General features: G+C 37.1%; 1 protein-coding gene across 7 annotated transcripts in view; it reads left to right on the top strand.

The window, feature by feature from the left end:
• The window catches only part of PIAS2 (protein inhibitor of activated STAT 2), a 90,308-nt gene extending 74,396 nt beyond the window's left edge, over nt 1-15,912 (top strand). For 2 of the 7 annotated variants that reach the window (XM_032859466.1, XM_032859468.1), the window contains exons 12-14: nt 4,473-4,612; nt 9,337-9,374; nt 12,063-12,790. In XM_032859466.1, the coding sequence (XP_032715357.1) occupies nt 4,473-4,612; nt 9,337-9,374; nt 12,063-12,245 (361 nt within the window). In that variant the 3' untranslated portion in view covers nt 12,246-12,790. Of the gene's footprint in view, nt 1-4,472; nt 4,613-6,539; nt 7,848-9,336; nt 9,375-12,028; nt 12,791-15,722 lie in introns of those variants that run through there. The other 5 variants (XM_032859469.1, XM_032859467.1, XM_032859470.1 and 2 more) reach the window with 5 other exon arrangements.
• The last annotated feature ends 1,762 nt before the right edge of the window (nt 15,913-17,674 follow it).

The following is a 17,674-nucleotide window of genomic DNA, read 5'->3' on the forward strand; positions in this document are numbered from 1 at the left end:
TTAAGATTTTATTTATTTATTTATTTATTTGTCAGAGAGAGAGAGAGAGAGAGAGAGCGAGAGCGCACAAGCAGGCAGAGTGGCAGGCAGAGGCGGAGAGAGAAGCAGGCTCCCTGCTGAGCAAGGAGCCCGACACGGGACTCCATTCCAGGACCCTGGGATCATGACCCCAGCCAAAGGCAGTGGCTTAACTCACTGAGCCACCCAGGGATCCCAAGAGAGCAGTTATTTTTGAAGAGGTATTGTTTTAGTAAAAATTGTTTTTTGTTTATTTAAGATTGATTTATTTATTTTAGTGCACGTGAGCTGGGGAAGGGGCCAAGGGGAATGGAGAGAATCCCAAGCAAACTCTTTGCCTGAGCACAGATCCTGACATGGGGCTTGATCCCACAACCCTAAGATCATGACCTGAGCCAAAACCACGAATCAGATGCTCAACCCACTGAGCCACCCAGGCACCCTTAGAAATTGTTTTTAAAAACAATTTCACAGTTGTTTTATAATCAAGAGGTAGAATGCATTCCACCTAGACATAGCTTCTGTTAACATTTTGGTGGTAATCCTTCTAGCCTCCCTCCTTGAATACATACTCTAGTCCTTAAATGTGGTCATAATAGTAGTTATCAGAAGAGACTGGCACATTAAGACTTTTAGAAAAACCTCTAATATTTTTCTACATTATAAGTTAATTTTAAATACTATGTCCCCACCCCATTCCTTGAATCATTGAATGATTACTTTGTCACTAATAAGGTATTCTAAAGATAGGCATAGACAAATATACAGATACTTGTGTGGATTAAGACTCATTAGAAATTGGTAACAAAATTGAATCTTTTCTATGTTTGTATGATAAAGTGGGAGCACACAGGGAATTTCAGGTTTATGGATAAAAATTCAAGTTACTGAACTGTTAACTCATTTTTAGACATTTAAGCCTGGACCAAGTATGATGAATTCAGTGATCTAGTACATGGTCTAGAATACTAATATTTGCTCTCCAGCAGTGTTCCAGCAGTTTACCTTTGTGCTCGGATGTTAGGGATAAAGCTACAAAAATTTAAAATATATATGTACACGTGCATAATATGTACCTATGCCTGTGTATTTGCCAATCCTGTGAGAAGGCAGTAACAAGTTACAAACTTTCAATTTTTTCTGTCACTTTATAGTATCACATTTTTATACCCATAATTCCATTAGATACAGCCATTTACATTTCGCGTTATTCCATATTTATAAATACATCTGTTTTTTTGGATAGACATTAGACTCATTTACCTTTTTGAATGTAGTCCTCATGAATATTCTGATTAAAACCAAAATCTGCTACCAATGCGTAATTTGATAATGGTCACAAATGACTAATTTATCCATTCTGTAAAAATAGAATTTATGCTAATGGTTGCAAAGTTCAGGCAAAAGGAATTAATCTACACAAAATAGTTTAGTTTTTCAGATGTTTGCTAAGATTTTAGATGTTGATCTAATAATTTGTACCCTCATTGGATTTTGACATTTTCACATTTTCTGACCATCAGCATTTTGTATTGGAGAAACAAAGAGTAGTTACTTATTTAAAGTTTCGTGTTATGAGAACAGAACCTGTGTGATAATTAGATGTTACTATGGTGATAGACTGTGTCTTGGGACACTGACTTGATGCTACAGGTGTAAGTAACGGAGCCGGGGAGGAAAGTGAGTTTTGTTGGTGTCACCTCTAAATCTGGTTCACATTCAGAGATCAATTCAGGATCAAGATAAAAGAAACTTCTCAGTATGAGATACCAAAGGAAGAGAAAGAGCAGGAGGAAGGTAGGCATGTGTGTATGGTAGGTGTATGTGTGTATCTTCAAAAGCTTGTCTCTTACATATAAAAAAATATGATTAAGATATTTAAACTATGAGACAGCCAGATTAATCAGAGCCACTTATGTAACCCCCTTCTCAGCAGGACCGTACCAGTCTCTCTCTGTCTTAGGCCCTGTCCTCCCACCCCAATTACAGATAGACATACCTATGTGGGAGGTAGGATCACGTGTAATTTGAAAATACTTTTGGTGATTACAATGTAGAGGACCACTGTTTTCAGACCTCTAAGATGTGCTTTAATACAGCATAACTTACTTGATTTCATCCCCAGTTTGTTCTTTCTCCCTCCACAGAATCTGCCTTTTCTAGTATTACCTCCTGGTTGTGGTTTTAGGTCTCCAGGTAACACTGGAAGCCAAGAAGCCTTCTGTTTCTAATCCAGGCAGGTTGTTCTTTGGGTAATGACTTCCATCTTCATCTACCTCTGGCAAATGTGTTTGAAATACCAGACTTCTGTTAATTGTCTTAAGCATGTTATGTTTCCTATGTGTCCATTCTTAAGACTTCTGAACTCCGACCTATGTTATTTATTCACTATTCGGAGAATAACATAGTTGCCAACACAGCTATATATGTACTCTCAAGATGACTTCATTTTCCGCATTTCTAGTGACTTCTGTATTTTCGACAAAGAGTACAGAATAAGAGCTAGACAGGATCCTCATGTCATCATGCAGACGAGTTTTAGAATGACTCCAGTGTCTAAATAGGTTGTGATTATTTTAGGGGTTTGAGATTTAGATTGAAGTCATAAAATAGTTTTGTCAGTTGTTTAAAGTATGAAAAGCGTCATGGGACTTTGTCATCATTTCTCATCGCTAGTACGTAATGATCAGAGCAGTAACAAGAAGTGTTGCGACCAAATGAAAAGGCATCTAGAGGTCCTAGTGGTCATCTCAGTCTAGTTCTGTGACCATGGTGCTAAGTTTTTGTTGGTTTTACTTTCTTTGTTTTTGTAATGATCCCTTCCAACTCCATAATTCTGTGGCTCTCTTAAGCTTACAGTAGTTCACTGGCAATGCTTTGGGATGCTATCATTAATGTCCCTGTCTCCTCTCCTTTTTTTTAATTTAATAAATTTTATTTTTCAAAATGTATAGTTGGTGGGACGTGTTATGCATCTTTACTAGTAGTAGGGGCACCCCAACCTTGGTATTCCTGGCATAAATCACTTTGAACGCCACCATGTTTAGAAACAGCTTAATGAGTCCTTTACTAAGGAGTTCCTCCTGAAGGGGGCTGCTGTGGCCAGGCAATTGTAAATCTCTGCTTTCTTTCTCAGAGACAGCAGCTGGACTTACTAGTGTATAGCTGGGAACTTCCTTATAGAGTTTGTCACATGGGGTCCTTGTCAAACTCGTTTGACAGGTTATTGATCTTAGGTCCCAAACTTTACCTTTGGACTTTTTTTGGTTTTGGCCACAGATTTGTTCACTGGGTCTTTATCTTTCTTGCCTGACTTTCCTGCATCTGTTTTTTTTCTTGTCCTTGGGTGGCATCATGAAGCTCAGGGAACAGCTGCTACCACTGCAGCCTCATTAAGATGGTAGACAGAAAAGATGGCCACCACCACCAGCCATAGGGTCCCTAACGTTGCTTAATTTCTTGTGTACTTTCGAGATGTTTTTCTTGTGAGGTTCTAATTGTTGAGCTTGGGCAACTAAGAGAAAATGAAGGTTAAATAGATAGAATGCAGTCATCTCTCTTTATTCCTGACATTTAAAAAAATATAATTAATTACACTGCTTCTTGAAATGATAAAGCTGTAATTATATATATATATACACACATACACATATATATACATATACATATATATACATACATATATATAGTGTGTGTATATATGTATATATAAATAAAACTAGTTATAGTGTATTTTTTAAGTGTGTTTAATTTGTACTCTTAGCATGATAAGTTAATTTCAAAGTCTGTATATAAACCCTTTTAGGGTAGACGGGTGTCCTAGTAACTTAACATTTTTATTTCCGGATATTTTAAATCTTGAGAAATCATCTTATTCTAATTTCTGACTGCTGCCTATTGTCATCTTGCTGGCTGGCTTTAGGATGGGCTCTCTTTTGCTCAGATGAATTCTCAGATAAGATTGCTGCTAATTAACACAGTTCGGGTTAGAATGGATGGGCTTCTGGTTGAGCTATATAATAAGTAGCTTCACTTTTAAGATGCAGTGATTTAAATCAAATCTTAGGAGTCCTCTGTTTTATTTCTAAGTTTCTTTATAGATAAAATTACTAATAGCCACATCTGTGTTACCCATGCGTTAATAAGAGCCTGTGTGAAGTGTATTTCCACTTGTGGATGACTGTTTCCTGCCCTGCTCCAGCACTATACGTTATGTTTTCGTGTCAGCTTGCTCTCACATCGCAGCTGCTGCTGAGAGCCTTCGTACGTTCAGGTTATAATGAAGACTGTTAGGAAAGAGGAGAGTAGAGTGGAGGGACTGTGTAGTGAGCAGCCGCCATGTCGGTGTGTTGAAACTTAGTGCACTTACGGCTGAGAATGCCCAGGGGTGCAGCCCTTGTCTCCTGTGAACTAACAGCCAGATTGTTTGTAATTTCCCATGCTATTTAAAACAGGGTTCTCATGTATCAGCCATCTTCTGTAAGGGTGCCCAGTGTGACTTCGGTTGATCCTGCTGCTATTCCGCCTTCATTAACAGACTACTCAGTACCATTCCACCACACGCCAATATCAAGCATGTCATCAGATTTGCCAGGTATGTGAAGAGTTCTTGTATTTTGTTACCAAGTTTTATTTATTTTTACTCTAAATCTGTGGAGCAAATGTAGTGTTAAAATTGAAACAGAAATACTAAGGAAATTTGAAGGCTTCTTTTAAAGGTAGCATCTGTTTTAATGCATCACATTCAAGTCCTACCATTTTAACTACAGAGCTCTCTATAGATTCCTGATGATAGGAAATATGGTAGGATAGGGGAGAATTTGATGGACTTTACTCTCCCTCCTAAGGAATTTGTACTCAGAAATTCTTTCTCATAGCAGGTTCACAGTTTCAGGAGAGTATTTTCTGATGATCTTCTTGGTAGCTCGTCAGAGCTTCAGAACATACTGCTGTACCGTGGGGTTAACATCACCCAATGCTTTACCCTGTGGGCTTTGTTCCCTCTATAAAAGTAGGGTCTACCAGCTGTTTCCTTAGAGCACTGCTAGTATTTCAGGATATTTCTTATGTGCGTATTAACATTTGAAAAGCTCAGTGCTGCTTGAAGTCCCTTAGAACCAAGACCATATTATAAAATGTGGACCTCCCCTTCCCACCCTGCACCCCCTTTTCTTCCCTCCATAGCCATTGTTTTTGTAGACACTTTTTTTGTCAATCAAATTTGAGCCAGCTGGAACCAGTGCCTCTTGTATTCATGACTTCCCTTCTTTCTGAGGGGCACTTTTGGTGCAATACAGTTCCCTCCTCGTATTCTTAATATTCTTTTCTAGACTTGTGAAGTTAATTTTGACCTACAGCTTATTTTTCTTACCTTCTCAATGAGGTCTTTATTTTAAGCACGGTATATATTCTGTTGGGCAAAATTTGTGTTGTTGAAACAATTGGTAGTTGTGTTATCTGGCCTAGTGTGATCTTGCCACTTGAAATTCAGATAATTCAGGTAAAATTTAATGAAGATGAATAGACCAATAATAGTATGTATCAGAAATTTTCAAAAAGTCTTCTTAATTATGTTTATCCACATGTACTTGGGGAATTGGTATTTTAAAACATTGTTAAGCCCAGCCGGCACCAATTAAAAAGTACTTGCTGTATACCATACTGGATGCCAAGATACAGGGGAGGTTTCATGGTCCATAAGACAGACGGAACTCGGAGATACTTAATTCCTAACTGCCATGTTTTCCTTTAACTTTGTCTAGTTTTAAATGAGATTGAAGAGTGTCCATGACGTATCGTCTTAGTATGTGTTTTAAATAAGCATTCTGGAAGAATTTGTGTTCCTAAAAACCTTGATATACAAATTAATGCTAAAAAACTTTTTGTTTACTAAAGCGACCCTGGCCATTTAAGAATAGAACAGCCACAATTTATGAATCACTTGCTCTGTCAGTTTTCAAATTATGTGAGTCTGGGTGAATTTTTAATTTTAGAGAATTTACATTATTTCAAAATGTGGGCATAAAGTGAGATTATTGATAAAATGTGAAGATTTAAGAAGCAGGAAGTTACGTTAACTGTATATTTTGTAAAATACATTTCAAGCTGGTATTCAGATGCAGGGCTGATATTTGGCCAGTATAGACCAGTATGGGGATCCTGGCTATTGAAGTGTTGAAATGCTTTCTTACCAGTCAGTGAATTGAACAGAAGAATCTCCAGTTTATCATCACCTATGAATTATTACTCATATATTAGCAGGTACTACATCGACATAGTTTAGCTTTTACTTTGATTTTATTGTCAATGTGCTCTTTTGTCGTTAGTAATTATTTTGGTTTTATTTCAGTGCATAATTTTTATGTAATGAGTCCTATTGTGCAGAGTTTTGATATTGATAAGTTTCATAATTTATAATAAAATATTCAATAGAACATCAAGACTGGAGCAATGACAGAGTTTTAATACGTTGCTTAACACTCCTTTTAAACGTCATAAACGTGAATCTTCTGACTCTGCAGGAGAACAGAGAAGACATGATATTAATAACGAACTGCAGCTTGGAACACCTGCTGATGCTGTGCAGCAATGAATACAAAATAACACAAATAATTTCTATTTATGGAATGGAAAACAGCTTGATTATTTCAAGGAAAATATGACTGCCTTATTATTGCTAGTGCCATATTGTCAGGTGCGAATGGTGCTCGAAAGTTGTATCACTACAATTGGAAAGTGCCGAACATTTACATATTTCATTATGTAGCTGTCATGTTTTGTTAAAGTTCATGACTCAAGTGAGGAAAATGTGGTGTTATTAATAAGACATGCAGAGTCAGTTCCACATAAAGAAGCACTTAAAAAAACTACACTTTTTTCAGTGTTAATAAAATAAAACATTTAGAATGTACCATCAGAATTTTAACACTGCCTGCTTTTTAGTTAAAAATAATTGAGCATTTTCAGGCATGAAATACTTGGGTGGGCATAAAAATATATCAGTATAACATGCTGTAATTGAAATTACGCTGAAATAAGAAAACAGCATTTTACTAAACTACGAAACAAGGCAGTAACATTTTAATCCGTATTCATGAAACTCCGTCTGTTTCATATAGGAGTTTTAATAGTATACTGAAAATGTTGAAGATGCAAGACTTTGAGAATAGTTTTGAGTTTTTCGTCAGAAGGAGTAACATCTGAAATACTGTATCAAACTTCACTGTTAGTGTTTGAGAAAAAATGGGTTCAGTGAGATATATTTACATTAAAACATTGGATTTTGTGTGGAGAGCATCTGTGTCACGGGACACAGTCAGGAGTTTCAACTGATCTTAGAAACGTTTCTAGTTGTTTTGTTATGGCATACTAGAAGTCACCATATTCAGTTATCCTTGGATAAGGTGTCAAAAGATAAAGAGGAAGTAAATGTCTTAAATCGTTTATCAGAATCTATCCACTGCCGCACATAAAATGATCATCAAAGAGAATGACAGTACCTCCGAAGAGCTGGTCATTGAAATAATGAAAATCTGAGGACTCTTTGCCCCTTTGCGGGCAGCCTCCAGTGCTGGCACTGCACAGACAGTCTGAAAATTATATCAAGCCTGTGTCTTTTATTTAAATTGCAGTTTTGAAGTGGAAGTAGTTACACATTTAGAAAATGAGCATTTTTGAGCTGATTGGGCTTTAGTACACAACATTGCAAAAGAGAGTAAGATTCTTCTTCAGCTTTATAAAAAAAGGTTTAAGTTATTCAAATGGACTGAGTGATTCAACAAACATTAAAAGTGATTGAATATATAAAATTAATTAGGCTATAAAAAGCAGAAGCTGTTAGAAAAATGCTACACCATTTGAAGCAAAACCAAATTGATAAAATTAAGTCAATTAAAGGGCATGTCAATAAACTATCTTTGTGACTTACTCAGTAATAGAAATGTTGAGTATATAAAATTCAGAAGGTATTGTAAAGGCTAGAAAGATTTTGAAATGCTGTTCAGAAGTGGAGGATTTACTGAATGATATCATTAATGTGAAGAGAAACTCTCAGCTTACTGAGTTATGTCATCTACAGATTATCAGTATAACGGGGAAGACATTGGGAAAAGTTCATTGTGCTCCCCTTTGTCCATTGTCGGCTCAGGCTCTGTTGTATCATAAAGCTAGTGACAGGCCTATGGAGTGAAAAACTGTATCAGCAGTTTTTAAAATGCTTTAGAAACTGAGTGATTTCTTTCAAATATTTGGTGCTATAGCTTGTATCATTTGATAAGCCTTTTTATCATATCCTTACAGATTATAAGGGAATAAATATACTTTAAAAGAGGTATAAATTATTCATACTGGTTATTAAATATTTTCAATATCATTTCCACGAATATTCTCTATTTTGAGTAACAGTCTAATATCAGACTTTTATTCTGTATGGTTCTTATATTTGAGGTGACATTGAATGCCAGCATATAAAAGTTCATAGAATTGAACAGAAATTGGCCTGTCTCACTGACCTATACCTAGTAATTTTTTTTTTTTAGTGTTTTAAAATTTAGGTTTAGGGGGGCTGATTTTGAAGTTTATTGCTAGACTTTTCAAAGCTGAAACTTTACTATTATTTATTGTTATAATTTTAATACTTCGAAGTTGTATTACTGGGCAAACTTTTCCACACTCCTGTTTTTAAAGCATTATTGGAGAATCCCAGATCTTTGGTTTAGAAAACTGCATTAGCTAATAACCCAGTAAACCCTACTAAGATTTGACTTGTTAGTGAGCAGCAGTTAACCAAGTGCTTGCTTTGTGCAGAGCGTTGAACTGTGTACGACTCTTGATGTGGGGACAGGGTGACAGAGAGCGATCCATGAAACAGACATCTGTTTAAGAAGTGATATTTTAGATGAACCTCAATGTGGTGTATTTCTAAAAAATAAATGTGAAGTATCCTAAGAGCCTAAGTATGTTTTTTTTTAATGGTCCGAATCCAGATCATTCTCTCACCATTTTTATTGCTTCTCATTTTGTTAAGTGATGAAAGGGAAAAGTTTGCTTTGACTGGTCATACTTTTCTGGAAATTTCTGGACTGGTCCCTTTAAGTCTCTGGGAGGTGGTCTTTCCAATTGTTTTGTGAGGGAATATGTTCATTTTGGGGTTTTATGCACTTTAAATATCACTGATTGTGGTTATTGAACTTCTCTATGGCAGAATGGTAAGCATTTACCCAAATGTTTTATGACTCGTGATAAATACAAAATGATTTTGGGAAATAATTCTTGTCTCCAAAATATGAGACAACTATTAACAAAGCATTTTTGTTTTAGGTTTGGATTTTCTTTCCCTTATTCCAGTTGATCCCCAGGTATGTACCCTGAGTTTAAGCAACTAATTTGTATTTGATTGTTGGTTATGTCATACTAACTAAAAATGACCAGTTGCATAAAATCAGGACAGTCAACTTTCAGTTACTCAACTTGATGGAAAGGAATTACTATATAAATATCTCACATTTTTATTTGGAGGAATAAAGTTGCTATTTTTAAATTTATGTTATTTTGACTTAATACCTGAATTTTTAATTACATTTTATTCAGCTTAATAATCAGTTGGCATTTCCTACAAGCACTTGAGTGATTAAAATGAGGGGAAGCAATGATCCCTGGAAGTTAAAGCCTGACAGAGATTATTTATGAAACACTCGTTCTGTATGTAGAATAGAGTGGAAGATGGTTCAACAGGTTTGAATCATTAGCTTGATTCTTCCTTGTGTTTAGAGGCAGATTCAGGTGTCGGGGATGCCCCAGTCTGAAGTTGCTATAAACCAGTCATTCCTGTTTTCTCTGCCAGCGATAAGAAACTCGAGTATCCTAAAGTCCCAACATGAAGACCTGTAGCACACCTGGACTGACAGGCCTATAGCGGAGGCAGAGCAGAGGAGGGCAAGGCATGGGAGAAACAGAAGGGAGTGGGGGAGGGAAACAGAGACTTGGAGAGAATTGCCGAGAGTAGGGAGGGCCAGAGGAAGACCCACAGACCACCGCTTCGTAGGCCTCAGAGCTTGCTAAGTCTCGTAGCGGCCTTCTGTGTCAGGACTCTGTATCTGATCACACAAACAGCACTGGGTATCTGGGCCCAGGGTAACATGTGCGGAATGAGGAATCTCTTCTCACCCTGAGTTGACTTTGTTACATCAGTAGATTCTGTAGCAAAGGTGGCTATATGTTTTTCTAGGAAATGAATTCTTCAGGCTTAAAATGTTACTGATTTTTATGAGAATCATCCTTTAAAAAAAATAATCTTGGAACCCAGAGGGTTTTGATTTCATAGTGCTGTTTGGCATACTTAGTGTCAGTCCGGCTAACTTACTTGTTAGGCCAGTAGAAGGGTGAGGTGGTACCTTCAGTTTTCCTGAGAATCCTTAGTATTCTTTACCTCCATGGTGCCCCCTTAAGCCCTGTTATCTTTGTGTAGATATGTGCCAGTGACACAGAAAGAGTTAGAGGTGAAATGGCTGCAGCCCGAGTGCTACAAGAATTCGCAGGGCCTACTGACAGCAGGACGCGGTGTCTAGCCTTCGTCTTATAAGCAAGATAGGACCTTTTTATTACCAGGCAGTCGAAAACAGCCTGAGAGGAAGTAGAAATAAAATGCAAGTTTCTAGGCTTTTTTCCAGGTTGTTCCCTCAATATTAGTGGAAAATTAGAATTGATCTGATTTTAAAATAGTTTAATGCCTTACAATTCTCTCTTCAGAGCTTCTGAGAAGCTCTTTAAGAACTATTCCTTCTCCCCGCCCCCCCACCCTTAACCAATATCCCTTTGATCTCTTTGTGCGTGACTTTCATTTTATTGATGAACCAAGACCGTTACCCATCCTAACCGCTAAACTTTTTTCGGTAAAGCAGCCTGAGTTGTAGTTGCTGCTCTTCCACTGACTGGCAGTGTAAGCCTGGGGCTGCCGTTGCTGTTTTAAGATCTTTTGGAAGATGATGTAGTCGAAACAGCTTCAGTTTTAAATTCCTGTTTGGTGATTTAATTTAAGTCTAATGATAGGCTAAGAAATTTACAGAGTTGATAATATTGATAGGATATCCTTACTGATCGTCTTTGATACCTTTAATCTAAAGACCAACTTTTAGGGCTTCTCGTGTATATTTTGGACCTCACTTACTAAAGTCAGTGCTGTTTTTTCTCACAAAATATTCTGTGGTGACATAAACTGTTAGCTCCTGTCTCTCTACTCCTCTTGGGCAATATTAGAGTATTAAACTTGGGTTTGAATATGGGGGTCAGCGATCAAGATGGTGGGTAAGGAAACTTGAAATATGAATTCTCAGAGGGCGGGTATCGAGTCTCACAAGGAAGATTAGATTAGATCTCTTTTAAGATTTATTCCAAAATTTTGAGGTTATATGGGATACTTCTTTGTTCTGAACATCCTATAGTGGAAGTTAGCTAGCATGTAGTCTCTGTTTCAGAATGAACGCTGTGATCCTGATTACACAGGTATCATTTCATGCCTGTCCAGAGGCTTCAAATCACACTCTTGAGTTGCTTGATCTTAACATTATTCTTGAAAAGTCTGATTGAGAGTAAATTTTGAAAGAATTATTGAATTTCGCATTGGCATTTTTTCTTAATACCATTAGAAATAAGTATTTGCTAGCCTTTTTGGTGTGATTTAAACCTGGTATAAATATATTTAGTGAGCAAATTCTTTCGGAGGTTATGTATGAGTCATAATTGTGGGGCCAGTATTTACTATTAAATAATTTTATTGTTGTCGACATTTTTATACTTGTATCTATGTACTTGCTCAACTAATTCTCCATAGATTTGAGAAAATGAAAAATATGCCACACTCACTAAACAGTAGAATAGATAACTAAATTCATGCCACTTTTTATCCAAAGATACGAAGTTTTGAGAAATTCTAAACCCCATGGGGATTTAAATATATGGCTATCACTTGTACATATCTAACGATTTCTAGTCTCTTTATTTAAAATCAATGTAGCCTCTTCCTCATCGGCATCATTGTTTGTTTCAAGCAGTACTGTCCTCCTATGTTTTTGGATAGTCTCACCTCACCCCTAACAGCAAGCAGTACGTCTGTCACCACCACCAGCCCCCATGAAAGCAGTACTCATGTTAGTTCCTCCAGCAGCAGGAGTGAGACAGGGGTCATAACCAGCAGTGGAAGTAACATTCCTGACATCATCTCATTGGACTAAAGGAGGACTCACTCGATTCTAGGAATCATTCATCGAAACTGTTCTTTCTTGGATCTCTGGTCCGTGGAAGCTATTTTTTTCGGTAACAATTACTTTGATATTTATTGAAACGTCAAATGGATTCTTGTGCTTTCTGAGAGATGCTCACAGATGACTGCAGCAAGAACCAAATGACATGCAAGGATTTTTCTTACCCATGCTGTACTCTGAGCATCAGATACATTTCGGCTCTAACTGTATCTTCTCCAGAGATGGATTTCAATTTCCTATGTTACTGGATGGATTCTACACACATCGGTTAAAATTTTTTGTTGTTGTAATAAACAGCAATAAAACTATGTAAATATTCAAGTAAACTTTTTTCTAACTAAAAAAGGATGTAATCAGTGATTCTAAAATGACAGCAACTTTTGTTTAACCTGATGTGAAGGAAAAACACATGGAAGGAAGTCATGTTTGCTGAATGAGTCCTTTCCACGGAGATCTGTTGCGTTTCATCGGATAATGAAGTCTTGCTAAGTGGCCAGAGCTTGGCTCCCCTTTTCTTCCTGATTACATCAAAGAAAAATGGCCTTTGTGTTACTTATTTTTCCCTGGTTGTCATTTACCCTTCGATGTTGTTTGCTAGCAGTTGCAAAGGGAAGTTCTGGGAATCGGCTGCTTGATTTCAGTGATTGTGCTGAAGAACACTATGCATATTCTGCCCTGATGTAATGCGTGTTATTTTTGGTAATTGTCCATTCTCATTCTAGAGGTTTCTACAAAATTGGGCTTGCCTTCCCGAGAAAGAAATTCTGTGCGGCTATTGAATGTCGAATGAAATGCTTTTGGAGGAACCTGTGGCTAGAATGTTCATTAGAATCTTGCTCACGCTGCCCAGGAACATTGCGAGCTTTGAGGCAGTAGAAGAACAGATTTCGGGGATGTGGGATTAACAGTTTAATCTCTTTCTAGGAACTGCTTTTGCTCATTTATTTTGTAGAATAATATACAAGTCTTTGTTGAAACTTTTCATGTTTTAATAACACTAACAAAGCGGATATGATTTAGGACTCTGGTCACACATTTCTCACCAGTACAGTCCCAGTGATATTTTCAAACTTAATTAGAAGACACAGACAACGGTGAGGCATGGGGACTGCATTGGATTTCCTGTTCCTTTTTTTTAAAGAAGTAAATAACCACAAAGGACACACAAAGTTAGAACTGTGTGAATATAAAATAAGGAGGTTTGGGGGAGGATGGGCCTGCAGCCCACTTTGAAAACCACTCACTCAAAGTGGTCTTGATTTTCAATCCCCCAGGAGACTGACTTTTGCCCTTAGAGAAACATTTCTATCCACATTTTACATTTCCCTTTGTTTCATTTGGCTCCCTAAATTTTTGAGTTCTCAAGGAATTAATACTTTTCTAATGTTTATCTTTCTCTCCCTAACTGTATCTACTTTAAAAATAAAAAACCCTTTTTAAAAATGACTAATCTAACTGATTTCTCAGACCGAAGTGCCCAGCCGAAAAGATCAAGTTCAGTTAGACCAGGGACACATTGCATTACTTCAGGGTTGGTGGAACTCTAGGAAGCTGACTTGACACTGCTTGGGTGGTTTTTGTTTTTAAACGCCTCGAGTTTTCATGGCGCTGTGCTCCTTTTATACTGATTTAATTTCATGTGATTTTTTACATCATCTCCTTTGGCTACATCATCCCTTTACTTAATGCATTCTTCTCTTTTGGAGAGCTGCTTACTATTGAGAACATGGAAACAAACCAGAATCTTCTTGCAGCAGTTGCACCGTCATTGCCAGTTTCACCTTCGTAGTCATTAGAGTTCTAGTTCATGTTACAGGCCTTTGGTCCACGTAAAGAATTTGTTTCTCGTAAGATTTTATGTTGCTGCTCTACACACAGATGCAATCTCTGTTAACTCTGTAATCAGATAGAAAACGTAACTCTGATTTGTGTGGTATATAATTTGTTAATAAATAAATGATGTATATTTGTTACCATTTTGTTACCCTTTAGATTCTTGGACTCCTCCTCCCCAGCATAATCAACAAAGTTTTATAAGGTTAAATGAAAATATATTCATAGAAATTATTTACTTGGTTCTTGTAACCGATACCTCTGTGCTTTTTATAGTTGTGCTTTGTTTCCTTTCTACGATTTTATGTGAACAGTTTTCGTGTTCATTTTTGGTGCTTTATACTGAAATTACATAGAATTATAATTTATACAGGCGACTAACATTTTTAAAAATATACTTTTAAGTTTGTAATCTTAAAATTGGGGCTTTTATGTATGCATCTTTGAGGGTGAGTACTTTTCTTTATGCTTTTGCCTTACAACAGCATGATCATTGAGTCGTTATCTTTTTTTTTTTTAAAAAGCATGGTCACCAAATACTTCTCCCAAGACCCTGACTTTTTTAGTAGTTTATTTTACTTGCCCAGATTTCTGCGTAACCCAGTGTAATGCACTTTCAGAGGAGGTTGTCTTAGCTGTTACATAGATGTCAGCCTGCTAATGATTATGTGGAGATCTTAAGGAAGGAAACTGCAGACTGCACCTACTGGTCTCCTCTTAAAACAGAGGCAGCCTGTGGCTTTGATCCTTATTCATGTAGAAAGAGCTTTCCTGGCTGTGGTGACTCCTGACTACTACGTAACTGGTGCTGAAAATAGCTTCACAGCTAAACTCTGCTGACATTCACTCACTTTCTGACCCTTAGGTGAGCCACTTTAGGATTTTTAATTTCCATTTCTGCCCAGAAGGAGGTAAATGCCTTTACCAGAAGGTAAAAATACTTGGCATCTGCCATAGATGAGTTTGCTATTAAAATACATTAAACTATAAAAAAAAAAAAGGCCAAATGAAATAATAGCATTAAATTTAGGTTATGTGGCATTTACAGTGTACTTCAGGAAAGCTAGGATGAAAATACTATGATTAGGGGAGGGTTGTAAGTCTAAGTAAGTTGAGCCATGCCTCTTGACATAAAGTAAGTTTCCCTAGAGTAGAATCTTAAAAGAGTTTGAAGGAGGAGTAAACTTGGATTTTAGGTGAAATGGTATTCAACAAAGACTTCTTGACATTAAACCTTTCAGGCATTCTGCCTTTAGGCCAGTCCTGGATACTAGTCATTTAGTAACCAAGCTTGTTTTCCTTTTGCTAATAAAGTATTCATTAGTCACATTTTGTCTTTTTAAGTAAATTTGATTTTTACAAAAAAATTAATCATTAGTTTAATTCTCGGGTATGCTTTTTATTTCTCTTTAACTCCCAGTTGGTACAAAAGCGTTAACTATTTACTCCTCCCCCCTTTTTTTTTTTAAGTAAACACTTGTTTTCCTAATTCTTTTCATTTAAACTTGGGTGTGATGTGTTCTGTGGCCCTGGGTCCATGTGCTGTCGGAGCATATTGTCAGTAAGGTCAGTGATGGACGATTCAGTCCGATTCACCGTTTTTTTCTGTTGCAGTTCTACATGAATATGGTGAAACTTGTGGAAAAAAATTTAAGACTTTCTCTGCTTTTTTTAAGAGTCTGATGCTCCTGTCAAATGAATGACTGGTTTGTAAGCACCCCCCTTTTTTTTGTTATTAGGAGCCACACTCCCAACTCCTAGCAGAAACAAATAAAGCTATATGAAAGTGCCCATTCTTCTTTAATGCTCGCCTGATTCAATCATGTTTTTGTTTTTTCTGTTTATGTCAGTCATATATGCTCGTTGTGGAAAAATTAGACAATACAGAAAAGTATAAAGAAAAATAAGCACTTTGATATTTTTGCATATTTCCTGCCGTCTCTCTGCTACTTGTGCGTATTTTGACATAGCTTTATTCATTCTCAGTATAATTTGTGTCTTGGTTTTTTCCCCTCGGTCTACATGTCATTAAAAACTGTCAACTTTTATTCATTGCATGATACTCCATTATCTGGATGTGCCCTGATGCGTATCCCCTTTCCCCATTGGACATTTTAGATTGCATCTCATAAAGTTACAGCGAATGTCTTTGTGTGTAAGTTATTTCCTTAGGATGAATTACTAGAGATGGAATTTCTGGGTCAGGGAAGCAAACACTTTTGTGGTTCTTGACTCACTTTTCCACATGATATTACTGATCTGTACTCCATATGATATAAGAAAAACTCTTTAGCCATATTTCCCAAGAATATGCACCATTCACCTCTTTGCTGGCATTTATACTAAGTACGACTCTACCTTTCTGACCCTGGTGAGCTGGGCTGATAAGGAAGTAACTGGCAGAGATTTTTCCTAGGGTGTCTTAGTTTCAACTACATCTGTTCGACGTGTGGCAGATACACCTGCCTAAGGATATCCAGATAATTTTTCACATAGTTTTAACTTGCCCTGTGAAATAGCCCATTGTCAGACCATGTTTTCTATTTTTAGTTAAAGCCTCACACTTTTTTTTTTTTTTTTAACTATTTGTACCCAGGGCCAGCCCTTAGTAGCCAGCTTTCTTTTTTTCCTCTTTTTATAGGCTTCATTTTGGGCTTTCAGAGCTCCCCAAAGCCAGTGGGATCTCCTGAGCCAAAGGCAGTCCAACCCAAACTGGAAGAGTGGTAAGGCTGATCAACAAAAGCAGGGCCAAGCTTTGCTCGTTTCACTCTGTATTCTTTCGTGTTTCCAGTGGTATCTTGGAGTCCTAAGGGCAGCTCTGTGGCAAAAACAACCCCCCTCCCAAAACAGATTGCCATGACAAATGTTCAAGGTGTATTATTTTCTTGACTGACATACCACATAATTTCCCAGACTGCTTTATATTTCCAGAATGGCTTTTAAAGCTTTTTCATTCTGTGTTCTCAAAGCCTAATTCTTAAGTGAAGAAGAGGGTTGTGTTATAAAATAGAATATGGCTCTTATTTTGGCCTTCATCGAACTATTCACTTATTCAGTATGTCTTAGAAATGTGCGTAGGATACAGTGGAATAAAAGATCTGGTCCCAGGCTTCAAAGGGCTCCCAATCAGCTTTTCAAAAATCAAAGATTCTCACCTACTACCAGTTATTGTGCTAAGAATCTTACAAAAATGTCTCATTCCTTATGTTTGCCCTACAAAGGAAAGTGGTGTGGTCCTTGTTTTACAGATGAGGGAACAGATTTAAGTAAGTTTCTCAGTGGACTTGGGAGTCTGAAACATACCTATCTCAAAAGCCCTCTGACTAAATCCAAGTGATGTTAATCAGGCTATCTGGGAATCTAGACCTAAGATTCTAAGAACTGATTTTAAGGGATGGCCACAGAAATAAGGAAGGAGTGGACCCTGGAAGCATTTCAAATGAAGACCCCAGATTCGGTGGTGTGAATAGATAGATAGAGGTGTGAGGGCTGAGTCCCATTTCTCAAGCCTGGGTAACCAGGATAATGGATCTTTTTACAAGAGAGAGGATGCAGTTAAAAAGGGC

This window comes from Lontra canadensis, unplaced genomic scaffold, assembly GCF_010015895.1.
Source record: "Lontra canadensis isolate GAN:19392208 unplaced genomic scaffold, GSC_riverotter_1.0 scaffold17, whole genome shotgun sequence".
Lineage (NCBI taxonomy): Eukaryota > Metazoa > Chordata > Mammalia > Carnivora > Mustelidae > Lontra > Lontra canadensis.